General features: G+C 38.6%; 1 protein-coding gene across 1 annotated transcript in view; it reads right to left on the reverse strand.

Moving 5' to 3' along the window:
* The window catches only part of cacna1ha (calcium channel, voltage-dependent, T type, alpha 1H subunit a), a 181,412-nt gene that overhangs the window by 15,962 nt on the left and 138,237 nt on the right, over positions 1-27,213 (reverse strand). Inside the window, exons 18-34 of the mRNA XM_072442502.1 lie at positions 26,315-26,402; positions 25,075-25,328; positions 23,892-24,269; positions 18,954-19,057; positions 18,259-18,382; positions 18,082-18,150; positions 17,713-17,897; positions 16,263-16,389; positions 14,126-14,251; positions 13,942-14,031; positions 12,012-12,225; positions 5,060-5,211; positions 4,874-4,983; positions 3,728-3,861; positions 2,986-3,056; positions 1,768-1,846; positions 390-511 (exon numbers count right to left, since the gene is read on the reverse strand). Coding sequence (XP_072298603.1) covers positions 390-511; positions 1,768-1,846; positions 2,986-3,056; positions 3,728-3,861; positions 4,874-4,983; positions 5,060-5,211; positions 12,012-12,225; positions 13,942-14,031; positions 14,126-14,251; positions 16,263-16,389; positions 17,713-17,897; positions 18,082-18,150; positions 18,259-18,382; positions 18,954-19,057; positions 23,892-24,269; positions 25,075-25,328; positions 26,315-26,402 — 2,427 coding nt within the window. The remainder of the gene's footprint in view (positions 1-389; positions 512-1,767; positions 1,847-2,985; positions 3,057-3,727; positions 3,862-4,873; positions 4,984-5,059; positions 5,212-12,011; positions 12,226-13,941; positions 14,032-14,125; positions 14,252-16,262; positions 16,390-17,712; positions 17,898-18,081; positions 18,151-18,258; positions 18,383-18,953; positions 19,058-23,891; positions 24,270-25,074; positions 25,329-26,314; positions 26,403-27,213) is intronic.

Genomic DNA, 27,213 nt, shown 5'->3' on the forward strand with positions numbered 1-27,213 from the left:
TGTATTCATCAAAACAACATGCCTCTCCGCAGATCTAACCTGTAACTCCGCCTTGTCGTGTCGCCTGCTTGCCTCCATTAAGATACCACACGTTCAAGCCCCAAATTGTTCAAATGAAATTCTTCAAATCATCAAAACGAGACCTCAGTTCGCTCCATATCTGTGCTCTGCCTTTGTCATGATAAAATCCGAATGAGTTTTGGATGCTATCACGCTCACGCGCCGCTGATATTTCCTGTTAAGTAAATGTAAAAGTGCTAACAAAGCTGAGCCTCTTGATGACTGAATAATTGGTTTTGGAGGTCACCGAGGTCTTTGCGGCTCAGGGATAATCTTTGCCGTGTCATTCTGTATGAAGTGTGTATAAATATGAGCGTGTGTATTCATACTTTCATAATCCCGTTCCAGTTGTCTCCTGTGGACACCCGGAACAGCGTGAGGAAGGCCATGCCGAAGTTCTCGAAGGTGGCGTGTCGGCTCAGCCCCTCGCACGGGTTATGTTCGTTACACTCTGTGGAAATAGACGAGAAACGCTGAGAAACAAATGTGGCTTTGATGTGAAATGCGGGCGGGAATGTACACAGAGAAGTAGAATGTGTACATAGAGCGGAGTGCTGTGTCCTTGTGTGTACATGTCGCAGGCAGATAGAGTTTCAGGGCTAGTTCTGACAGACGGCCCCCTAAGGTTGTTTACGGGTCGTCTGAGTGTTCGGCTGAGGAGAGGAACAGTCATCGTGTCATTTGTGTGTCATTTTATTCTATTTTCAACCACAAAAGATGCAAGTCCATAAAACTGTGATCATTTTAGGTTTTGAGTCAGTTTTGCTCCCTGATCAATTGGAAAGGAACGATCTAATCTGAAAAATATGTTTAGGCTGTGATGTGGTGTGGGACGGGACACATGGGTCGAGAGAGTGAGGGGTCAGTACAGACATTATATACCTAGTTTGTTTTATTTCACTTCCTGGTTGGACACTGTCAGCACATATGACAAATGTAGTATAAAGTGAATATGAAAACCCTCATGACAAAACGACCCTCTAGTCTTACTAACTTACCTCCACCAAAGGAGTGGACACAGGTGATGTACAAAGCCAAATAATCAAACTTTTCAGGTTGATTTGCACAAACTTTGCACTAAAAACCAAAACTCTGGGCCAACTAATCCTTTGCCCAGATGTACACATGCGCTGTTACAAATACATACATCTATATAGCATTAGTTAACAACCTGCTCACCACAAACTAATATGCAGCGAACAGCTAAATAGAAGAGTGTTGTCTAACAAAGCCAAACCAACACAGTGCACAGTACGCCCTCTACAGGATTAAAGGTGTCACAGCACAGAGCAGGCAGGTAACCAACGCCCAGTTACGCTTTGGTGGAAACTGAGCTTTTTTCATGCACTTTTCTTTGGCAAATTTATTAAATATGTGCATTTTAGAACTCACCAATACTTCAAGGAACTTTCAACTGTTTTTTAAAAATGTATTATCTTTACAAACTGCCATTTAAAAGCTGTAAAACCAGGATAAAAACAGGTACTATCCCAATAAACATACATGAAAACACATGAATGCACTAAAGCCACATTCACACGGTTTGATCCTGGTTAAGTCTTGATGTAGACTTAGTTTGGTCCCGTTCTAGTCCTGGCTTAGTCCCAAATGAGTCCAGTTGTGGTACTGCTTGTAAAGACTGCATGGGGCCCTTTTCTGCTCAGTGTGTGTGTGAGATTGTGTTTTCTGCTGCTTTCTCGGACTGACCCAGTTTGCCGAACAGCTCCACTCCCAGCGCAGCGTAGATGAAGAACAGCAGCATAAAGAGAAGACCAAGATTCCCCACCTAGAAGCCAAATACATATGTTAATAATGTCCGCTGCGTATGATAATCACCGTGTACTCAACTGCGATGTAAACCTTTCCATTCCAGGTCTCTAGGGAGAAGATGCATTAGGACGCATCATGCAGGATTTATTCTCTAAGATGAAATACTTTTGTGGACTGCACCTGCGAACACTCCACGTTACACTTGTGGCCCTGACTCCAAACAGTCTGTTTTTAGGTTAGAAAGTACACGAAGGATCTGCCTCTAGCTCTCAATACAGAAATATATTCTTAGAAGCAATGTACTGGCATGTATCTCAAATCAATCTGTTCACTGTAGAAGGAAATGAGCAAACAATTTCAATAGCACAAAGACGGGATGAACAGTATTTCTTTTAAAATGAACTTTCTTTAGTATTGTACTGTATCTGTGTACTGTAACATTCTAAGACTATTCAGGAAAAGTCAAATATTGTTTGTATCAATAGTTGTTTTATTTAGTATCCAATTCTCGTAGTAATCTAATACAGAGGGGAAAAAATCTGAAACAAAAATGTATTTTACTGGCATGTTTGACATGAGCTCATGAAACACACTTGTCCCTATCAAATAAACATACATAAATAAATACATAAATTAACATCAACTAATATATTTATGATTTTCTGTAGGTAAATGTTTTATGTACATTTTCCCTGATTAATTCCAAATTCATAAATGCCAAAAAATAATATCTTATTTCTTGGTCCAAAAATTAAAAAAATGCTTAAACATTTAAATAAATAAACCTGATTTAAAAAAAAAATAAAAAAATCCTTCATCAATTTTAACAAACCGTTACTTAGTATTATTTATTACAGTAAAAATATCAGCTCATTCTATACTTAACATGTAAAAAATATAACGCTTGGTATATCATTCCCACATATTTTCTTATCTTAAAATAAAACACAAAGTTAAACAGCCTAAACATCTCAACAGAGGCAGAGCAGCATAAATCCATTTTGGGGCAGTGTTTGTTATGTAGAACAACATGACTCAAGTTTAAAAATGCATTAAACATTCATCCGGGCACATAAATATTGCATATAGTGACATTCTGAACAAGCATTATCCACAATAGGAGCTTGAATAAAAGACTCTTCTCCGGTTGTTTACCTGAGGGAGCGCCTGCATGACAGTGTCCAGCAGAGATCTCATGCCTTTAGCCATCTTCAGCAGCTTCAGCACTGTTAAACACACAGAGTGGAACCATTACGCACTATTATGTCCATATTCACTGCAAAACCATGACGATTTACCATTTACGTTGGTTGGACGAGATTCAAGGTATTTCTGAATCATTTGAATATATTCAGTCCGTGTTTCAAGTAGGTATTCGTGATAGTGACAAAAATAAGTATCTCAATGATGTTATTCAGGCAATATTATGTCAGTCCATCAGATATGTGACAAAAATGTGCCTGTAAATGTTCGAGTACCACACAAAAAGTGAAATATCAGTGTTTGCTAGATTGCACTGCACATTTATGTTCTTTTTATTTTGAAGTTGAGTTATAATTCATTTTATTATGCATTTGTAGTTTAAAACACATTGGAAAAACCTGTGCAATAGTTAAGAGTGCACAGAAAAACATTAAAACCATCCATATAAACCAAAAAAAATGTTTTTTTAATAGTTATTATACTCAATATTCTGATTATGCATATCTCGATTTTCAGTTTTTCTTTTTATTTAAATTAATTCCTACCCAAAAATATTGAAAACAGTCAGAAATATATTGAAATAAGTTCCAAAAACCAATGTCAACAAACAAAATGAATCAAAACTAGTCATAAAAGTACCATATCTTTGACTCGTGTTGATATGTAGTAGTATTTTTGCGTGCGTGTACTGCACCTCGAGCGATCCTGAGAACTCTCATGATCCTGATGATGGTGGGGTTTATGGGCAGCGCTGCGCTCATCTTCAGCTCCTCCAGTGTGATGCCCATGATGGACAAGGCCACGATAGCAATGTCCAGCTGGTTCCACCTACAAAAAAAAAAAAGACAAAAGCACAAGTTTGTCACTTGTTTCAGTAGACGGCGTAAGTGCTCGCGTAAATGGTCCTTCAGAGTATTTTCTCCACTTTAAATCAATAGGCAAGCCACCCACAAGCCAATAAATGTTGCGAGGGCAGAAGATTTACCTGTGATAGGTCTGAAACATGGCACAGGTTGTAAATAAATGGTTATTGTCCCTTAAACATGCTCTTGAGTACCTCTGCTTTGCGTTTGAATTGAGTTAGAGCTCCATTTACTGGCAGCAGACGATATTATAAAGGGGGAATAAACAAACCTAGCTCGCTCCTGATATGCTAATGTGGGCGTGCTGTTGTAATGAACGCGGAAATGCACAGGCGACGATTTATGAACTTAAAAGCAGCAGAGAAGATGTCAAAACTCTGCCTATGATGTCATGAAACTGAAGGATTTTGAGTGTTTTGTGAGGCTCAGAGGAGAGAGGACTTACAGGACAAAACAAGATGCATCAAACTAGCATGAATGAAGCTAAATACAACTCCAGGTATGTTTTTGAGGAGCGAAAAGCACAATTTTGCATCATATGTGTCCTTTAAGAATGAGCATTGCTGATGTGTTATTGAACTAAAAATAATGACTAATACAATTGATAGTACATTTTAAGTTGTATTGCCTGTAAAATAAGGAAAACGTCTTTTTTACTCAAATAAAGGGCACTATGTAACTTTTCCCGATGGTCCTCCCCCTTCTTGTCTCCATGGAAATGTTATCATTTGACCAAGAATATAATATAATATAAGGAATTTTTTAGTGAAGGAAGAATGTTTTAGTAACTGCACGACAGACAGGTTTAATGCTATACTGTGGAAAATTCCAGGCAGAGAAAGTTACTTAGCGTGCCTTAAACGATCAACTTTCCCCAAATCAAGTTAAAATATTATTCATTTAATATAATAATATTATACTTTTAACATATTTACTTCTTCGAAAAACAACAACAACAAAAAACATCAAAATCTCACCTGTCCTTGAAAAAACGCTGTATACCAAAAGCCACGAGTTTGAGCAAGGCCTCGACGACGAAGATGCAGGTGAACACATAGTTGCAGTACTTCAGAACTTCCTCCAAATACTGCGAAGCAAACAATACTTTTAGGTTGACCAAAAAAAAAAGAACAGACGTAGTGTAAGGCTGAATAACGGCGTACCTGTGGCTGGTTGTAGTGCTCGATGCTCATGGTGAAGACGTTGATGCAGATGATGAAGGTGATGAAGAGGTCCAGGTAGTGGCTGGTGCACAGGGTGTGGATGGAGAGGCGCACGGGGGAATAGTCGGCGTAGTAAGGTCTCTGCTTGGCCTCTGCGGAGCAAAGTTAACAGTGTTAAAGAACAGTTGAATGAGGCGTGTGCACATGCTCGGTTTAAGGCCAGTTCTCTGCTAGCCCAATATGAAAGTGGGAAAAGTATGAACGCTTTTGCCACGTTGTTGTGTGCGATGGGAGCTTATGAGGACACGAGAGACACAGCTGTGAAGATTTGTGTGAAAAAAGCAGAGTTATTGTACTCCTAAAGCCACCTTTCCACCATATTTAGCCACCTTTCAACTGGCTCACTTTGGAGCAGATTTGTACGGTCCGAAAGTGTCAAAATGAAAGAAAAATAAATAAAAGAACAAAAAGAATAAACTAAAACAATGAAAAACAAATTGGGTAAATTAAAAAAAAAAAATGTAAGAGAAGAAAAAGAAAGAAAAAAGTACATCCAAAGAAAAGGTTAAGATTCTAAAAAAATGTATTTTAAATTTAGCCCAGTTTCTTTCAAATTTGTCAATTTTTTTCCATTTTCCGTGGTGTCAGTCCAGTCCTTAATCGTCGGTGCAATTTGTGTCATCCATTTTTTTGTTATTGGCCTTTTTCCCAGCTGCCAGTTCCAAAGGTATCCATCTATGTTGTCCATGGCAAGGGTTTTTAAGCCAAAATACATAGTTCTGAAATTGAGTGAGATGGTGTTGTCAAATAAAGTCTGCAACGCCTTATTAATGCCTATCCAATATTTATGTGAGTGGGTGTAGCTTTTGTCTCTCTGAATGCATTAGATTGAGATTATTGGACAAATTAAATAGTAAAAACCTTAGCAAAACCAAGCTTGCTTATCAAACCCACTGCATTACAAAAAAACGAACGTGGTGTAGTGGTGCAGAGAAGTTAAAAACGCAGAAAAAGCAAAAACGTCAACTCTTGCTTTAGCCACAGGGCCACAAACATGGAATTCCTAAACCTTTTTGTGATTTGCTGATAAAAGTATGTTTCAGATACAATGTAGGTTTCAGTTTGAGCCAGGACCTTTAGCACGGAGAGTCAAACATGGCTTTAATCAAAAGTCGAAACATGGCTTTAGTCATTTCTCAAAACAGAAACAAAGTCACAGATTAATAACACTTTTTTTGAAGCGAAGTCTGTGCTCACATGTCCATAGCTGATGATGACGATGCTTGAGCGTGCTTTGTCACAGTTAAACCCATGCCCACATGCCCATCTATGGGTTTCAGCTTCCTGGTTATAAGCGACATTTTCAGGTCTTTTCACCATTCAAAACATAAGATATTAAGTTTTGAATTGCTAATTGCAATGGTGCTAAATCGTCATCTCTCTGAAACCCATAGATGCAAACACAAATGTAAGAATAGAAGATGAAGCACAGTTCAGCATCACTGTCCACTCAGCTCGTCTGCGTGTGGATTCATGCACCAGTATGATCAGGTGCCACATTTATACGTCGTAAAAGGCGCACTACGTAACTTTTCTGCTGGCCGTCACCTGCTTGTCACCGTGGAGAAATCAATTTTTGTAGAGCCCAAACATCCCAACAGCAGTGGCCTCCCAGCTTTTCACAACATTGTTGAATTCACCAACAGAATTTAACCATTTCAAACCATGAAACGATGTATATGATCAAGAAGAAGCTTTGTCTGGAACGTTCCACAGCGTGCCATAAAACGTATCCATCTCCACCAAGACAATTTACAAGTCAGATCAGAAGAATGCATGTATTTAAAAGCATTTATTCATTCAGGAATAAAAAACATCTATAATTGAATACATGCTCAATAGATACAATGAATACAACACTGAGGAACATTCCAGGCAAAGCAATAAGACAAGCAGGTGGCGGACACACCCATGGCAAAGTCACGCCGTGCACCTTCAAGGCTACAGACGCCATGATGCTGAACCGTGCAGACACTTCCATCCCACAAGGCATCTTTAATCAAGAAGTCTAAAAACAAATCAGTCGTCTAAAACCATTTCATTATTTACTTTCCCCAATATGTTCCGAGGTCTGTGCGGCTTTAGAGCACTGAGCCTCAGCAGGGCGGTGAGTCGTAGCGCTCTGCTCACACTGAATGCTGGATGTAAGCATGTAGAATGTGCTTAAGCTCGGTGTTTTGCAGTATGTATAGCTCACCAGCAGCAGCAGCTGGCTCGAGCAAACGTTAGCATGTGCTGAATCCGTAGCGACAGCAGCTAAAATGCTCTGCTATGTTTCTGAGTCTGCCAGTCAAAGCTCGTGAAACGCACGCCGTCTCCTGGTTGTTCCGAGAGACGCTTGGAGGCTTAGGAATTTGCATGCTTTTGAAGTGGTGGATTTCAGGTTATTTTTGAGGGATCAAGAAAATGGAACGTCATCTGTAGTTTAAGCATGCACTGGGAATGTTATTGAGACTACAGTTTTACAAAGACACTATGAGAGGTGGGTAGGACTCAGTTACATTTACTTGGTAAGTTTGTAATAAAATTGTACTTCTTTTTACTCCTATTTGAGTTGTCAACATATTTGACAGTGATAGTGAGTGAAAAAGTAGGGATGGGCGATATATATTGGTTCATGTATTCCAGTCTGTGTGCCATTCCCAGATTGTAAAGCAAATGATTTTATATCCCAGATTTCAATTCAATTTATTGTTGTAACGCCCAAAATCACAACAGCGGTTGCATCGGAGGGCTGAATAAACATAGTTCATAGGGACTTGGCAATGTCCCGGAGGCCTCTGTCCTTAGACCCTCCTTCTTGGCCAGGAAAAACTATAAAACCTCCTTGGGAAAAAGCAGGAAGCTGGAGGTTAAAGATATTCTGTGATTTTAACGAAAGTAAAATGTGAATTTGTGATCTTTTCTTCAACCTAAGGTACATTTGTGGGCTTTGCTATGGATTTGATCAACATATCAGTATTGTGAAATACTGGCCACAGCAGGCAGCCACATAACAGAAATTGGTATTGGCTCAACACATTTTGATCAAAACTATTAAAAAGGGTTTGGCAACTCTTCCCACAGTGAGCTACCAGTAGCTCTGCACCCTTTCAGGTAGCTCCCTAAAGGGGATGTTCACTTTAGATGCCTAACTCTGTACACTAAGAAATAGAAAATAGTTTATGTTTTATAAGCACCTAACCGGCCCCATCTAAGGCTGTCAACGTTCTATTGACTTAAGAAAACAAGAGAAGCGCTAAGCTGTTTTTGTGAAAGTAGTTCTCCAGGGGAAAAGGTTGGAGACCCCTGATGTATATTTGATAAGCAGCTGCTGTCCCCGGTCCTGGCTCAGGAGAAGGTGCTGTGTGTGTGTGTGTGTGCGTGCGTGTGTGTGTGCGTGTGAACTGTCACACACTGTCTTCATCAAAATGCCCATTGTTTTCAGCACCTTCTCCTGCACCATCACTGGACCTTATGGGGACTTCCTTCTGTCTTCAGAGAGACAGGAAGTGGACTGGGAGGAGGAGCTGGCGTTTGTGATTGGATGAAAAAGGAAAACACATTAAGGAGGAGGACGCACTCTCATACTGTACAGTACTGGGTTCACTGTAGGCAACGACGTCAGCGCCTGTAATTGGCAAATGAAGCGGAATGGAAAGCAGTGGCTTCTGGGAAAAACCTTTGATAATTTTATCCTCTTGGTCCCGCCTTATCCACTGACGCTGTTACAGATCCAAATCTAAATCCCTCTTCATTGTAACATTTCATCGTAACAAGCAGCAGATTGTCATTTACATGTTTATCATTTTGAAAAGTTTCAGAACCAAACAGTATCACTCAGAGTCTTCATTTGTCAAATAATCTCAAGTACAGGATGTGGGCGGGGATAGGGGGCAGGTGAAAACAGGAATTTCCTGAGCACTCAAGTCTCAAATGCAGGACAATACAGGATTAATTCAAACATGTAGGAATAAATTAAAAATAGAACTTTGAATAATTTAATGATGAGGGAAAACCATTGCAACAAGGTTAAGTTAATTTAGTGTAAGGGTTCACCGCATGTTTGTCTCATCAAAAGTTCTAAAGTATGGCATTAAAGGTATATATATATCCATGACGCTACCAGGCGTGATTATAATTCCCAGGGATCCTGGTCTCAACTCAAGGAGTACATCAAAAGTTGGATTGATCTATCGTATGGATCGACATTTTTTTTGTCAAAAGAAGTTCATATCTGTATATATTATTGAGGTTCAATGATGTCTTAGTAAATAGTTTGAGTAGTGAGTGTTAGTAGTAGCAGCAGTTTCAATAAATGATTGTTCAAACAAAGGAGTTCAGAACATCTGTCTGTTTCTGAGGCTCAAACACCATCAGAAAAGCCCTGGGACAACCTGCTCAAACTCCTGCCTGTTCAAAGCACTATAGAGTTTAATTCAAAACATTTGAAAATCTGAAATCTTTGTCCCACAGAAATACAAGCAGTTAAACTCCTGTGGTGTGAAGAGTCCTGTGTGCGCTCAGCTCCGTCTCCTTCACACTGAAGGAGACTGACAGACAAGTCCCTCACTACCTCCTCCATCCGACTCTACCATGGATTAACATGCATTTAAGACAAGAAGAAGAAAGGAACGTGGATAAGCTCATCAGAAGCTTTGAACAGCTGATCATCTCTGAGCCAGAGCCAGAGGAGAGCTCCGTGAGACTGAAGCTCACAGCTTCTTCTAGAACTTCACCCAGGGAAGGGCAACAATGTCCTATTACAGCTGTTTAAGCTGTGGATTCTTCTACTGGAGAGTGACAGAGTCTGCAGAGAGGACAGAGGACAGACCTGTGCTTCAGCAGAAGATACAGACAAACCAAAGACTCCAGAACATCCAGACATGTTACACATCGCTCAAAGTTTTAACAGGTTTATACTTTTTATCAACACGGAATTATTAGCAGAGCACGAGGAGAAAGCAGAGGGCTGGAGCTCCACTCTGTCTGACAGGAACAAATTGGACCAACTTGAGTCCCTAGGGAACAAGATGGCTGTCCTTTAAAGCCAATGGGCCGCGCTCACTAGCGCATGTCACAGTTTAGCCTTTAGAGGAAAGGTACATCCGGTGACTGTGTGGCTCGGAAATAGCGTCAAGTGACGGTCACATGCTCTGACCAATCAGAAGGGGAGTTGCAGTGTGAAGCAGAGTGAGTCCAAGATAAAGATTTAAAAACAGAAGGATTTTGAACCGGAAAAAAGTTCATGACCTGAAAATGCTGTAGGCAAAAATCGCCACAAAATCCAACCTTTGTGAGAGCAGTAGGTCCTGTCAGAAGAACACCAGCAGTTTGTTTTTACGCTGCAGTTCCAATAGACTGGCCACTGGGACCATTTATTTATTAAATTCATGTGCCAACTTTGACAAAACTATTAGTGAACAATGTGCTATTTCTCAGAGAAATCTCAAAATCAGACTCACTCATCAAAAAAAATCTCAGATGACATGAAATGACATCTGATTCTCTCAGAAGATCCCGGGTAAGACCACAGAGCACCTGAAACAAGTCAGATACTTCTGGATTCAGGATGTTTCTCAGGTTATAGCCCAATCCCAGAGTGTGAAGTGTATTGCCAAAGGACATGACACCAGGACACGCTCAGACCAGGTTTGAGCCACGTACCATGTGGTTCAGAAACTGCTTATCTCCTTACTCTCTTACTACCACAGACTTTAGAAAGAGTTGGAGACCCCTGCACTAAAGCAATATTAAATGATTTAAGCATTTGTGTTTCACTTTTTCAGATTAGGTTTTTTTTAAATGTTTGTGTTCCAGCCCAGAAAAAATACCTTATTTTATGAATTTATTTATTTAATGTTTTGTCCTTTGAACTACATTCACTTAAAATAATAAATCAGATGTTATGTCAATTACTCTTACCTGAGTAGCAGATCTGTTAAAACTACACCTTAATTACCCTTAACAAAGCATGAAGAAAGACTTAATTCACAATGAACAAACAGTTTATTAATAGTTTCTTTATAATTATTGAGGCTTAGTAACGACTTAGTTATGCGTTAGGAGAAAGAGTATTAATTAAATACTTACTAAGCCTGAATCATTCTAAAGAAACAGTTTGTTCCTTATGACTGACGTATATATTAAGCAATTAATGTCATATTCATGTGCACACAACTGATGTAAATAAGAGTGTTTTTGTTTTTGTTTACTTACTTACCATTAGTATTAGTATTATTTAGTCTTATGGTAGCTATTTTTACTTTACTTTATTTTATATCATTTTATTATTAGCATTTTATTTCATTTTTATCTTTATCATTTGATTTGATTTATTTATCTTTTTTTCCTCCATTCCCTATTAAGATATGAGAGGAGTTTTGTAAATAAGAGTTTTTTGTTTTGTTTATAAGAGTTCTTCTATTAAGAGTGTTTTTTTGAAACCTCCTATAATCTGTCCTTTCCCCTGTGTCTACTGCAGGGTAACAACGGAATTTCCCCATGTGTGGACAATAAAGGATTATCTTATCTTATCTATCTTATGCTTTAGGTGAATACTTCATACTTCTAGCTACCCTACCCACCACTAGTAAGTCGAGTTTATCCAGATCTAACTGTCGTGTTTACAAGGAGCACAGGTATGAACAAAGGAGCTGTAGAACCTCTTGGGCACTTCTAGTCTTTCATGCATCTTATAGAGGGATCCTTTTGGACTGTAGTCATGCACTTATCCCATGCACCAGATTGCCTTAGCCCACATTAACCAGTGTGAACCAGCCAATCTGTCGGTCTCTCCCTCTTCGGGTTAGAACCATCACGTCCGAATCCTTTTTTTTTTTTTTTCTGTCATTCCCGATCACTCCGTACAGGCTCTGATTGCAAGCAGTGCTCAGAAAAATAGACTACCGACCAGCCCCTCCATTCTCCTTACTCCTGCGCCTTTTCTCGAGCATCTTCTGCCTCTTCTCCTCCCGCAGGCGCGCCTCCTCCTCCTCCTGGTCCTGCCGGCACTTGTGGAAGTTCTCCACCACCACGCCCACAAACATGTTGAGGACGAAGAAGCTGACGATGAGGAGGAAGGAGATGAAGTAGAGCAGCATCCAGGGGTTGTGGTTCCGCACCGGCTGAGAACACAGACAGATACACGTGTGACGGGTTTAATAAGACACTGACATTTTATTGTTTTTTATTTGAAGTTAACGTGTGTCTTTAAACTGTCTCTCGTTATGTGTTATATTATTATTAAATTCTATTAGAGCCTTGAAAAGCGTGCATTGTTACTGTAAGCGGGGTCGCCTCTCCATGGATCTAACATGTATCTAGGCCTGATGATGTCACCTGCTTGTCTCCATAGAGATAGATATATTTAATGCTGTACTGAGAATAATCCTAGACAAAACAACAACATCTCCACTGAAATAGTATGCATATGACACACTTTCCACTGAAGAACATCTTAATAGCCTTAATAAAGCATGAACAAAGACTTAATTAAGGATGATTCAGGCTTAGTAACTACTTAATTAATACCCTGAATCCTTGATTAAGCCTGACTCATAATCATAATCTTTGGTCATTATGAATTAAGATGTTGTTCCTGCTTTATGAAGGTTTATCCATGTGTAGTTATTATAAAATGGTATACAATTTGGAGTATGACAAATAATGTTTTTCTTCAATTTTATTTTGATCATGTTTTTTTTTCCAACTTTAAACACAAGACACTCATAAAAACAATCATGACATCCATTAAGTAAAATGAAAACTACAGCACAACAAATGAGTCCCATCTTGTCCAAAGTCTTTTTCAATTCAGTTCAAATGTTATTTAAAAAAATAATAATTCTCATGTCAGTCTGAGTGTAGTTTGAGTCATACATTTTTTTGTCGTACGCTCCAGAGTTTTCCACTTATTTCCCCCCAAACATCTGATTTTGTGGTTTTCCATTGAGATGTACAGACAATTTCCCAATCTTCATCTGTCCAAACAAAGCTACCTTCTTTTCCACATTTATTTTTTAATAGATATATAATTGAATGACGTTCCAGATAATTTAGATATTATACAAATTAGAATGAATTTAGTTAATTTCTTGTTCAATCCAATGACCAAAAATGGGGTTTATTGAGGGCAGATTGCTCTGTGGAGAATCTGAGTTGCTTATGATGAGTATAAGTATGACATATTTTAATAATTAAAACCAGAATGTATAATGTCAGTGTTTGAACCTTAATGTGCCTCCACACTCGTCCTGGTTTGGTCTCAGTTTGAGGCCATCTGAGTCCTGCTGTGGACAGTTTGGTTGTCTTTATTCATAGGCATAATTATATTATACTGTATTAGGTATTATTTGGCTTTTCTAAATAATGTGGGTAAAACCATTTCTTGCAGTGATACAGTGTGAAGTCAAATAAAGCTCTGAACTTGCTTTAGCCACATCACTGGGACTCTGCTTATTGAGCTTGTTTCTATATAAACTCAACACATCTAGTGGGCTGAAAAGGCTTGAATTCAGAATAATAATTGCAGTAATTTTGACTACACGTCTTTGCTCTACAGACCTAAATTATTGGACGTTTTTATGCAATTACTTGATATTTCTGACTTGCTAATATACTGTATCTGTGATCGGGCTGGAAAAGTCATAGTTTTGCCATAATATTTTGAAACCCAAAGATATAATCAAACAAGTTAAAGGGTCAGCTCCTGAACTATAAGTGCAGAATTCAGGATGAGCTGAACCGCGCCAAACAAACAAAAGAGAGACACCAGCAGTTGTAAAAGGCATTATCCTAATCAAAATCAATCAAACAGAGATGAAGAATGGTGTGGTTTCTACCTGTTGGTCCACTCCTACAGCGTCCAGCCCGTCATACATGATGTTGACCCAACCATCTTTACACGACAGCACAAACAGTGACATCAGCGCCTGAAAACACAATATTGTAGTTTGATAAACACAGATTCTTCAAGTGTATTTTCATTGTTGTGTTTTGTTTTTTGTCCTTGTGCGTCTGAGTCACCTGAATGAGGTTGTCAAAGTTATATTTCCTCTGTATCCAGCGGTACTTGGCTGCTAAGCAGTCGGACTTGTTGGTGATGTTTTTGGTATCCAGACCTTCACAGTGGAAGAATTTCCCTTTGAAGAGCTGCAAAACAACGAGAGATGAAGTCGTGCACGGCAAAAAGAACATCTACTCAAGTTAAACATGGCAAGAATAAATGTTTATCGTACTGTCTCTGTCTGAGGTGGGAATCTGAACCGTGTATGAATATTTATATTAAAGCTCCAATGAAAAACGTGTGTACAGTGCAATAATGTGTGCTGTGCAATAGTGTGGACTGTGCAATAATGTGTGCAGTGCAATAATGTGGGCTGTGGAATAATGTGTGCAGTGCAATAATGTGTACAGTGCAATAATGTGTGCAGTGCAATAATGTGGGCTGTGGAATAATGTGTGCAGTGCAATAATGTGTACAGTGCAATAATGTGTGCAGTGCAATAATGTGGGCTGTGGAATAATGTGTGCAGTGCAATAATGTGTACAGTGCAATAATGTGTGCAGTGCAATAATGTGTGCTGTGCAATAATGTGTGCTGTGCAATAATGTGTGCTGTGCAATAATGTGTGCAGTGCAATAATGTGTACAGTGCAATAATGTGTACAGTGCAATAATGTGTACAGTGCAATAATGTGGGCTGTGCAATAATGTGGGCTGTGCAATAATGTGGGCTGTGCAATAATGTGGGCTGTGGAATGTTTGCAGTGCAATAATGTGGGCTGTGCAATAATGTGTACAGTGCAATGTGGGCTGTGCAATAATGTGGGCTGTGCAATAATGTGTGCAGTGCAATAATGTGTACAGTGCAATAATGTGTACAGTGCAATAATGTGTACAGTGCAATAATGTGGGCTGTGCAATAATGTGTACAGTGCAATAATGTGGGCTGTGCAATAATGTGTACAGTGCAATAATGTGTACAGTGCAATAATGTGGGCTGTGCAATAATGTGGGCTATGGAATAATGTGTGCAGTGCAATAATGTGGGCTGTACAATAATGTGTGCAGTGCAATAATGTGGGCTGTACAATAATGTGGGCAGTGCAATAATGTGGGCTGTGCAATAATGTGTGCAGTGCAATAATGTGGGCTGTACAATAATGTGGGCAGTGCAATAATGTGGGCTGTGCAATAATGTGTGCAGTGCAATAATGTGGGCTGTACAATAATGTGTGCAGTGCAATAATGTGGGCTGTACAATAATGTGGGCAGTGCAATAATGTGGGCTGTGCAATAATGTGTGCAGTGCAATAATGTGGGCTGTACAATAATGTGGGCAGTGCAATAATGTGGGCTGTGCAATAATGTGTGCAGTGCAATAATGTGTGCAGTGCAATAATGTGGGCGGTGCAATGAGTAGATTGTGCAATGTGTTCTTGTTGATTCAAAATGTATTGTTCTGAATAAATTTCGTCTGCCGTTATACGCATTATCTCAATGACAGAGGAGCTGGCAGCTTTTCACTCACTACATCCTTTTTATTGCCAAAGAATAAAGGACATTTTTACAATACACTGGTCCTTATCTTTGCGGTTCTTAGTAGAAAGCAGGCCCGGGGCTTGTGTTGCGTTTTCCACACTTAACCTAATTGTTTTTAGCTCAAAACTCATTAAGAACAAACGTTTATTATCCACAGAGTATTTAATGTTTCCAAAGGCCCTCCAGCTCCTCCTTCTGAGTTAAGCGTTTGACATTTGAGATCTTTGGGGTCTAGAAGAACGGTCCTTTGAGTTAACAAAAGCAGTGATTCTTTTATTTAAAAACAATTCTAAATCTATTAATTTGATTTGAATCAGTCCAAAATCAAATCAGACAATCCATCAGATAAAAACTAAAAACTAAGACAATATTCTGAAATCAAAGCAGTTTCCCTTTTGTTCACTTTAACCTTTATTTAAAATTAAATAAATAAAAAAAATATGAAACCAAGGCCATGTATTATATTTTGAAGTCTCAAGTAAATAAATCTAAATTTCCTTTATTGCAGTTACTTATTCACTCCTCCAGCTCCTTCTTCCTTCTTGACATTTAACCGCTGCGACTCTAAAAGAAGTGTCCTTTGGCTGAACAAAAGCAGCGTCTGGTGCACTGTGTTTACCTGCACTCCCAGGATGCCGAAGATAATGAAGAAAGCGCAGCAGATGAGGACAATATTGCCGATGGGTCTCAGGGAGGTAATCAGAGTCTCTACCACCAGCTTCAGGCCCGGGGCGCGGCTGATCACCCTGAGGTAAACGAGCAGACACGTTCCAGCGCATTTCAGTGACACGAGGAGGCAATAGTGACTGTTTTTCACAAAGCAAGTGGGTCGAGTTTAAAGAAAAAAGATGTAGAGTGTAGAGGGGAGGTCAGATTTATTTATATAGCATTGTGTAGCTGCCCAAAGGGGGTGTCGTCAAGCAAAATAAAGCACAGTGCAACTTTTCTTCAAAGTATATATATATATATTTGTATGTTTTTTTTAAAGGATTTTTTGGCCTGGAGGCTATAGCTGGATTCAAACTCATAATCTATATTTAAAAACAGATAAAGCAAAAATAAAAGAAAATAACAAGGGTATAAAATAACTAATTACAAATATCACATTACTGTAATTGAGTAGATTTTTGTACTTTTTTGAGTAGATTTGAAAACAATTTAAACTTAATTCTGCTTTAAACTGTTTATGAAATTGAGTTTTGTACAATTAATTATACTGAATCCACGCTAAAAGAAGTATTCTGAGTATTCTTCTTTACTTTTCCCAGTATTTGTACGTAAATTGGTACAAGTTTAGTCATATAACTGTACTTTTACATAGTACAAATATTAAGTACTCTTTCCACCACTGAAAAATAAAAAAAATAATGCAAAAGTCTTGCTTCACTTATGTTATTAAATCCCTGTTCAAACAAATGTTTTAAAACCCTGAGGTCAGGGTGTTCTGACTAAGATAATTACATGGCTTAAACTCTGGTCTGCTACAATATTATTACTTTTATTATACTTTTTGATGCTTAGGTGCAGTATTTCTTCCTGACATAAGAAATTAGCTATATAGGACCTTAACTTATGACCTACATTTTATCCTCTGTTTTAGCTACTGTACAGAAATTCTACAAATGTATTTATTAATCCAAAACACTTTTAAAAATGTACACGATAAGGGTTACAGTTTGGTCAATACAGTGTTTTCTTTTATCTTTATAATGTTGTTATTGTGCACTTGATGTGGAATGTATTTTTTGTTGAATATCTTTACTTGCAACTAGTACTACAACTAGTACTACTACTATTAACTCTAACCTTAGTCCTAACCCTGCTATTGTTTCCTACACTCAAAGGCACAGAGTATTCATCATAAACCAGGTAGAACATTTGCTGCATTTTGGCAGTTTAACAGCAATATTTTCTGCACTCAATCTCAGTCTCAAGCTGCCATAATTTAGAATGTCAAATTTTAATATTTCTTCTAAAATAGCCACAATTATAATGTTTTACTTCTTATGATTTCATTGTGATTTGAACATGGATTAACAGAATAATCCTGAGCATAACCCCTGCCCTACCTGAGCGGGCGCAGAGTTCTGAGCAGACGCAGCACCCTCAGAATGCCCAGGATCCTGTTTCCGCCCGGGTTGGCCAGCGTCACCAGGATGTCCACCATAGACACAAACACCAGCAGCCCGTCCAGAACGTTCCAGCTGGACTGAAGATACGTCTGCGGGCCGAAGAAGAAGCCCAGAGCGACCACCTGCAGAGAGGGACCACATCTTCTACTACTTTTGTACTGCGATTAAATAAGTAAGGAAGTGTAGTACTACTCTATGTAATTTTGAAAGATGACAACAACCTCTACTCGGTGTGTTGATTCATATTCATTGTGTAATTATTATAAAAGCTGTTCTGCTATACTGAACATTTCACAAATAATTTACCTTAATGGTCATCTCTGCTAGGAAGATCACAGTGAATACATAATTGGACACGCTCAAGAACATTCGCTCCTGAAATCACAAGACCTCAGTTAACTTTTATCTATGGGGTTGATTGAGTTTGTTTTAATGTAAAAAAATGTCATCAAAAATGGTAGTTGAAAATGTTGAGTTGTTTACCGGACTATCCTTCTGTATGTCCGGCCGTTCCAAGGCAATGGTTATGCAATTGAGGAAGATGAAAACTAAAACGATGTGGTCAAACAGCTTGTGGGAGATGATCGCTTGGCACCACGAACGAAATCTGAAAGAAATTGAACCGAGGAAAAACTCATTATGCAAATGTTTACATTCAGAAATCTCCGTGTATTGGCGCCTCGCAAAATCTTTGGTGATTTTTTGATAATTTTTCACTGTATTATTTATGTTTGAAGCCTGTAAAAGATGAAGAACTATAACCCAGAGCCTGATTGGCCAAAGTTTTGATTTCACTCTTAAAGCTATGAAGACATCACAGATTTTTAAAAAAAGTTATTACAGAAATAACCATAAACAAGACAAAAAAATATATCTAATCCGACAGTTAAAGTGATGTATGACAGGTTTTTACTATTGTCTAATTTTGACTTTATTTGGTGTATCTTTTTTGACATTGCCCAGTGTTTGTTGGTAATTTCCTAGTGTGATGACATCAATTGCATACAGGAAGTAAAATTATAAACCTAAAAAAATTCCACCATAAGAAATCCACTCAGTCCTTAATTTTAAACAGTCATGTCACGTAAACGCAAACCAATACGCCACAATATTCACTTTTACAGAATTTATATCTATATAAAACATGGTATAAAAGTACAGCACAAATAACTACTGACCGGTTTTCAGGTGAAAACAAGTACAGGTTCCAATCTTCATGCTCTTTGCACCAGCGCGGCTTTAGGTTTATGAGCTCTCGTTTCACAAAGAAGCAAAACGAACTCTGTGGAGAGAGGAAAAAACAAAATAAGCACCAATATTAATGTAAATACGCCGATAGACTATCAAAAATGTAAGACTACGAGATAAAGTATGGTGTCTGAATCTACTGAGAAGTACAATTGTATTAAAAAGTTACTTAAGATAACATACTAAAGGCTAAAGTAACTGCATCTGTTGTTATCAATGAAATTTCCCCTTGTGGGACAATAAAGGAATATCTTATCTTATCTTATTGTATCATCTTTTTCAATTGTGTCATTGTTTATTCCACTCAAAGTCATCCTACGAGACAGGAACTAGAAGCAATTTGTTTACTACTATTGTGTTTACTACTAGTGTGTTTACTACTAGTGTGTTTACTACTAGTGTGTTTACTACTATTGTGTTTACTACTATTGTGTTTACTACTAATGTGTTTACTACTAGTGTGTTTACTACTATTGTGTTTACTACTATTGTGTTTACTACTATTGTGTTTACTACTAATGTGTTTACTACTAATGTGTTTACTACTTATGTGTTTACTACTTATGTGTTTACTACTTATGTGTTTACTACTTATGTGTTTACTTCTTATGTGTTTACTACTTATGTGTTTACTTCTTATGTGTTTACTACTTATGTGTTTACTACTAGTGTTTACTACTAATGTGTTTACTACTAATGTGTTTACTACTTATGTGTTTACTACTTATGTGTTTACTACTTGTGTTTACTACTTATGTGTTTACTTCTTATGTGTTTACTACTTATGTGTTTACTACTAGTGTTTACTACTTATGTGTTTACTACTTATGTGTTTACTACTTATGTGTTTACTACTTATGTGTTTACTACTTATGTGTTTACTACTTATGTGTTTACTACTAGTGTGTTTACTACTAGTGTGTTTACTACTAGTGTGTTTACTACTAATGTGTTTACTACTAATGTGTTTACTACTTATGTGTTTACTACTTATGTGTTTACTACTAATGTGTTTACTACTAATGTGTTTACTACTTATGTGTTTACTACTTATGTGTTTACTACTAATGTGTTTACTACTAATGTGTTTACTACTTATGTGTTTACTACTTATGTATTTACTACTAATATGTTTACTACTATTGTGTTTACTACTAATGTGTTTACTACTTATGTGTTTACTACTAATGTGTTTACTACTATTGTGTTTACTACTAATGTGTTTACTACTTATGTGTTTACTACTAATGTGTTTACTACTTATGTGTTTACTACTTATGTGTTTACTTCTTATGTGTTTACTACTTATGTGTTTACTTCTTATGTGTTTACTACTTATGTGTTTACTTCTTATGTGTTTACTACTATGTGTTTACTACTTATGTGTTTACTACTTATGTGTTTACTTCTTATGTGTTTACTACTAATGTGTTACTACAAATGCACCTCGCATTAGGAAACTATTGTGTGTTAAAAATAAGTTAACAATGCTTCTTATCGACCAACAGCATTTACGTAAACTATTGCTTAATTAAAAACGTGGAGGGTGGCATTAAAAATCTTAATTTATGTGCGTAATACGTTTTGAAAGGGTTGTTCTGAATATTTCATGGTTAAAACAAACAACCGTAAAAGATGGCTGATCTGAAAATGGGAACGACGCACCGATTACGGCAGCTAGAATCCACAATGAAATCTAAACAACAGTCGCTCAAGCACAAACAGATGATAATTGCTCAGCAGGATTATGCACTTGCAGCTTCTTCAGCCCATCGTCGAGCTCAGTACAAGCACGGCCGAACTCATTACATCTTCTAAAGAACACAACCCAAACAAACAGAATTAAGCTTAGAGGAGGACGGAATGTGAACTTTCCAATTAAACAGAGCCCAAATTGAAGCTCCAGGCTCGCTGCTTCTCTGGCTCTGTACATCTAGGTGTGTGTGTGTGTGTGTCTGTGTGTGTGTGTGTGTCTGTGTGTGTGTGTGTGTCTGTGTCTGTGTGTCTGTGTGTGTGTCTGTGTGTGTGTCTGTGTGTGTGTGTGTGTCTGTGTGTCTGTGTGTGTGTCTGTGTGTGTGTGTGTGTCTGTCTGTCTGTGTGTGTCTGTGTGTGTGTGTGTGTGTGTGTCTGTGTCTGTGTGTCTGTGTGTGTGTCTGTGTGTGTGTGTGTGTCTGTCTGTCTGTGTGTGTCTGTGTGTGTGTGTGTGTGTGTCTGTGTGTGTGTCTGTGTGTCTGTGTGTGTCTGTGTGTGTGTGTGTCTGTGTGTGTGTGTGGATGAAGATGAAAGCTTCTATTCTTTACACAGACAAATAAGACATAGAGTAAAGGCCGTACAAGTTGTCCTGGCAGCGAGATGCAGTAGAAGAGAACATTCAGAACATGCAAAAAAGAGCATTGTGTGAAAAGGAAATGGAAAACAGACAAAACGAGCAAGAAAATAATAGTAGTAAGAACAGGTTAGTGTTACAGTGCTAGCATTTCAAACTATTATGATACTCGATGTCTACGTACCATAATAAAACACACTTTTTAATGTATGTACTAACTAGTCTATGTATTATTACATAGGCTGCTATACAGTGAACTCCACATATAATAATGTTTTATTAGAATATTTAAATCCATGTTAAATATATGGCAAAAAAACACGTTTTTGAAGAAGGGTATACAATTTTTTATTTTTTTTCCAATTTAAATTTTTACCAATATTTTTCAAAATGTAGACACAAGACAGTAAATATGAAACAGAGAGAAAAACAAGACACCCATTAAATAAAACAAAAAATACAACACAACAAATTAATCCCATCAAGATCCAGAGTCTTTGAAAAAGCTCATGTAAATAAACAAAAAACAAAAACAAAAAACAAATATAATACAAATGTTATTTTTTGAATTTTTTGAATGTAAGTTATAATTTGGGTCCAGTCCTTGATTGTCGGTGCAGTTTGAGTCATTTTTTTAAACAATGGCCTTCTTTCCTGCAGCCAGGAGCATGCACACATTTATTGTGTCCATGGCAGGAGTTTAGAGGCCCAAATACATAGTTCTGAAATCAAGTGGGACGGTGGTATCACAGACGGTCTGCAGCGCTTTATTGATCTCAGTGCAATATTTCTTGACAGTCCCAAAAAACAAGCTAATGGTGGGTCTCCTGGCAACCACAGTTTGTCCAGGAATTGGATATTCCTCGTGAATAATGAGCAGTTGACATGGTGTTATATAACAAAATTCCTTCCAAACATGTGATTTAGTAGTTTTCCATTGAGCTGTACATACACTTTCCCACTCTTCATCCATCAAAACAAACCTTCTGTTTATTTTTTATTTTATATAAAATATATATAGTTGAATAACACTAAATAAAAATGTCAGTTCAATTGCAAGAGGGAAAAAAGAAAAGGAAAACACATCATCAATACCATAATCCATACTGAAAGAAATGAATCATCAAATTGGCATGAACAAGAGGGCGCTCAAACTCTCCTTACTGACTTATAAATCCAAGCAGCCTTTAAGACATATATATCAAGTGGCAGGAGTAGCCAAAACTAGTCTAGCAATAAACATACTATACAGCCCATTAAAAGAAACTAGTAAAACAGATAAAACTAGAACGAAAGAATGAAAGCTAATATTTAATCCAAGACCGTTAAGGTGAATCCAACCTAAACATCCACCCAAACATGCCAAAACCAGATGACGAACGTGTTCAGTCTCCCAATTCCAGACGGCCCAGGGACAAGCTTTTCGTTTCAGAGGATTTCACGCTTTTACAAACTCAATTTAGACCCAATAAAACAATCATCGCTGCTGCAGAGGTCAGACGAAACCACCGGGGGCAACAAAAAAAAGACAAACTGCGGCTTAGTTCACACAATAAACTGTACATGCTCTAGCGCTAAGGAAAGAATCACTCCCAAAGTCAATGGCACAACTACAGTCCCTCTTGACTGTAATAGGACGGCAAACAAATCGCATCCTGAAGTTATGCGGTGACAAAGGGCAAACAAGACAAAGGGGGATCGGGAAGGCAAGGAAAAAACACAGTCCGAACAGAGGCAGATTAAGTGATTAAGAAATGACATAAGAGCGTGAAAAGCACAAGGCAGCTGCTCAGCAAATGTGTCAGTACCTACGGGGAGAGAGCGGGGCTGGCAGCAGCACTATAATGCCACTGTCTCCAGTCTTAGCAGAGGAGAAAGGGTATACAAAACATGTCATGGTTTCAGAAAGGCTGTGATTTAAGCAATACTTCATATGTAAAGTAATGGGTTCAGATGGGAAAAATGTACACAGTTTTTACTTTGTTAGCAAGGTTTTCTGTTGCTGTTTTAGATTGGGTATTAGGAATGTGTGGCATTATGTGTATCAGAGGCTCCAGGGTCCTATTTAGGGACATTTTGTTGAATTCCAGCAGCTAAATACACTTCATTTTTCAGAGGTTAAGAGTTCATGTCTAATGCCACGTCTAACAATAACTGTATGGAAAGTTATGCCATTTTCAGCAGTTACAGCTTGTTTCTTTGTTTAACCACAAGAAGAATCAATTTGGACATGAATGACATTGTAGTCACGTGATTAGCCGGCACTAACAATGACACGTTTACCAAATTAAAGCATCAGTATGTACATTTCTGGAGGTGGCACGCCCCCTACATTATTCCATGGAAACAAACATTAAAACCATACATTTGAACAGGAGGAAACAGGCCGAAAAGCAGGAGGACACAGCCAAGTAGGAGTTAGGTTTGTGGAGAAATAAAAAGTAAAAAACATGCTTTTATCATAGAGCATTTTAAATCTAAACAGTTACGTACTTGGGCTTTAAACCAAGAGAATGTATCCACTTAAATCGATGTTACTTACATCATCGTCCAGCTCGTCATCATTGGTGTCATCTTTGAGGTCAGTGCTTATGTTGGGCGGTTCGTAGATGGTCCTCCCGTTGCAGTCGGCGTATTCAGTCACGATGGAGGGACACAGCGTGGAGGCCTGCAGGATCTCCAGAGACGCAGGCCGTAGTCTGTTATTGGCGTCGGCGTTCTCCTCTCCGTTCTCCTCCTCCTCCCCGCCACCTCTTTCTCCGTTGCCGGACAGCAGGCTCTCCCTCTCCCCGCTGGTGTCCCGTCGTTTGAGGCTCGGGGCCCGTCCCAGACTGTTCCAGCTCGAGCGGCGGCTGCCCCAGGAGCCGCCCGTGCCGCGTGGAAGAGCCGGAGAGCGACGCCCGGGACTGGAAATGCTCTGCTGTGAGAGACAGATAAGCGTGTTAATGGCCAACACTTGATTCTTGGCATACGCAGACTGGAGAGATGTACAGTAAAGGGCCACAGTTACCATTAGGGGGCCTCCGAAGTTCAATGTTATTACTTATGAATTAGTTTTGTATATTTTATAGCGACACAAACGCTGTTAATTCAAAACTCTCTGACAATAAGTCCTGTCCCATTTGTAGGTCTTTTGACTTTGTATGTTCATGTATTTGGTGACAACTGGGGCTGCAACAATATATTGGGATTTTTATAGTTGTAGTAGTTATTTGGATCAAAAAAGTACAAAAAGATATACTTATAACACAGAAGGTGGTATTACCAAATCAAAAAAATAATACAAAATGCCAGATATTCGTCAATAACACTTCATCGGTACAGTTTATTCGTAAATACTCTCTTCAATCACCATATTTCAACCTTTATTTGATTAGAAAAATATTTGTTAAGTCACATTGTATAATAGAAATGTATGGATAAAAAAAAAAAAAATTGCTTACTAGTGAACTATTAAAATAGTTGTAACCCTAGCTGACCTAAATTACAATTAAGTTACTTTGTTATTATAAAATATCTACATCTGAAAAAACGCAAAATCTGCTGAAAAATTATAGGCCAAATGCCCAATATATCCAATAGTGTCATTTATTTTGGTTTCATTACTCTGTTTCTTTGCATATGGTTAATTCCAAGGGATAAGGGCTCTCTACTGTTGCAAACAAAGGCACCACCAAAAAGCATTAGGGGCCCTCAACAAAAATAGAAGCGGCTCTACAACTCACCAAAGAGCGCTGGTCGTAGGCGATGGGGTCCATGGACGTGCCTGCGCCTCGAGACTCCGCGGTCACACTCCCGCTTTCGGACAGAGAGATGGCGTCCCTGAACTGCTGCTCGTCCCCCAGGACCGAGTCGGGCCCCAGGGAGCTCTTGGGCGTGGGCATGGGCGTGGCCGCGGTGTGCATGATGATGGGCGGGGCCATGGAGTTGCGATCCACGTGTCCATTAGCGGTCATCATGAGCGAGTACATCTTCAGCTCTGTACCAGATCACAGTGTTAAAATGTGAGAATAAAGAGCGACAGAATGGGCCCCGTGCACAACAGCGCCTGCTAGCTCAGTGTTAGCCTCACTACTTCCTGTTTAATTCTGAATACTTCTAGTTGGCAAGGAACCTTCAAGTACCTTAAGCCAAAACCGCATGTACGTCACCGCCCGCCATGATGAGGACTGTCCGAATAGTCCGAGTTAGGAAAAGGAGCCTTTATGCTTCCTTTCATAGCTCCTTTAGCAACAGGAGCTTCCTAACCAGCGCTAAGGAGCTATCAGGTATCCCATCAATACAAGTGAACACAGCAGGACACAGCCGATCTGTGCACCATGAGTTTGTAAGGAATACAAACTTTGACTGCCTCTACTTTATACAATACAATCATCTGCAAAAAACAAACTTTCTAAAAGCATGAGAATACAAGCTTTGGGGTCACACGTGTGCACACAGTCTGCTGCACAGAGCTCAGTGCTGCTGATGCTACTGCTGTGCGAAAGGCAGGATTTAGTGCAAATTCTCTTTCTCTCACAGAGGTTGTGCTGCTGATGAGTCTGTAGAGAATATGCATTCTGACCTGTTCTGTGCATGTGCTTATAGTGTTGTTGGCAGTGCACACATGGGTCATGTACTGCACAGTCCGCCTTTAATTCAACATCAGCAGTTTCATGTGCAAATGTGTTGTTTCTGTTTAATGTCTTGTGGGCATTCCCTTTCAAATCAGTGCAGTAGAGGAGAATGTGGTGTGCTTATTGTAGTCCGTTTGTGTGTGTTTTTATTACACAGCTGTAGAGACACAGCTTAGCTCGTTGTTCCTGCTGCTGATGCTCATGGCTTCTTCTTCTCCTTGATTTCAGAAATGCTTGTTTTTTTGCAATTAAAAAACCCTCCTGTAAGATGAATTGTTTAATGCCATAGAAACAGAACCTCTATGGAGACAAACAGGTGGCACAAAGATTAGATGTATTCTCTGTTCACCTGTGTCGCGTAGCTGCTCTACTTTTTCATCCTCCGAAAAGTTGTCTGATTTCCTCTCATCGTCAGATTCGGACCTATTTGCATCTCCCTGTAAAATAGCAAAGCAACAATGTTACTCTTAAATCAGATTTCATTTCTGCTTGCAGTCATGTTGATGTCTTTTATCAGTAAGTGCTCGGCAGCCCCACTCGAAAAGAAGAGTTTTTGACCTCCTCGCTCAGCTGGGAGCTAATTATAAGTAACTGAAGGTCCATCCTCAGAGCCACTGGTGAGAAAAGTGGGATGAGAATTCATTTGTACTTGGTTCTTCAGACTGGCATTAATGAATACTGCTGTTGTTATTGTATTCTAAGACCTTTTACTCCAGAAGAAATGGGGAAACTGGTTCTTCATAAGGTACACTTTCATTTGGTACGCTTCAAAGTAATACAATTATATGGCAAACAAAAAGTAATCAGATTTATAAATTAACATAAACCCTAGTTCAGTCCATTTTATTAATTTACTTTTTTTCTACAAATTTTCTATTTGATTTCGCAGACAAAATCTTGAGTATTTTGTGTGCATTGTTTCCTGGTCATTATAGTAGTGGTCAGATCATATTGTGCCATTTGAATTATAATTATTTATTTATTGCTCTCTGGTTGTGTTTGTGTGAATTTCAAAAATGTAAAAAAAATTCAAAACAAAAATAATACAAAAAGACAATGAATTTAGAACATTTTAACATTACATATCAGGCTGTGAATTAGACGGGGGCCCGGGGCCCGCAAGCAGTTGAATCTCCGGCGGGCCCGCGGTTTGAAATAGGAGGGGGCCCGCCGTGCCCCTCCTCGAAAAAAATCAAGATTTAACTACATTTTCATCGCTTAAGTTTCGTTTTGACAGACATGCTTCTC

This window comes from Eucyclogobius newberryi, unplaced genomic scaffold (genome assembly GCF_026437365.1).
Source record: "Eucyclogobius newberryi isolate DKJ021-1_F unplaced genomic scaffold, fEucNew1.0.hap1 SCAF_13, whole genome shotgun sequence".
Lineage (NCBI taxonomy): Eukaryota > Metazoa > Chordata > Actinopteri > Gobiiformes > Gobiidae > Eucyclogobius > Eucyclogobius newberryi.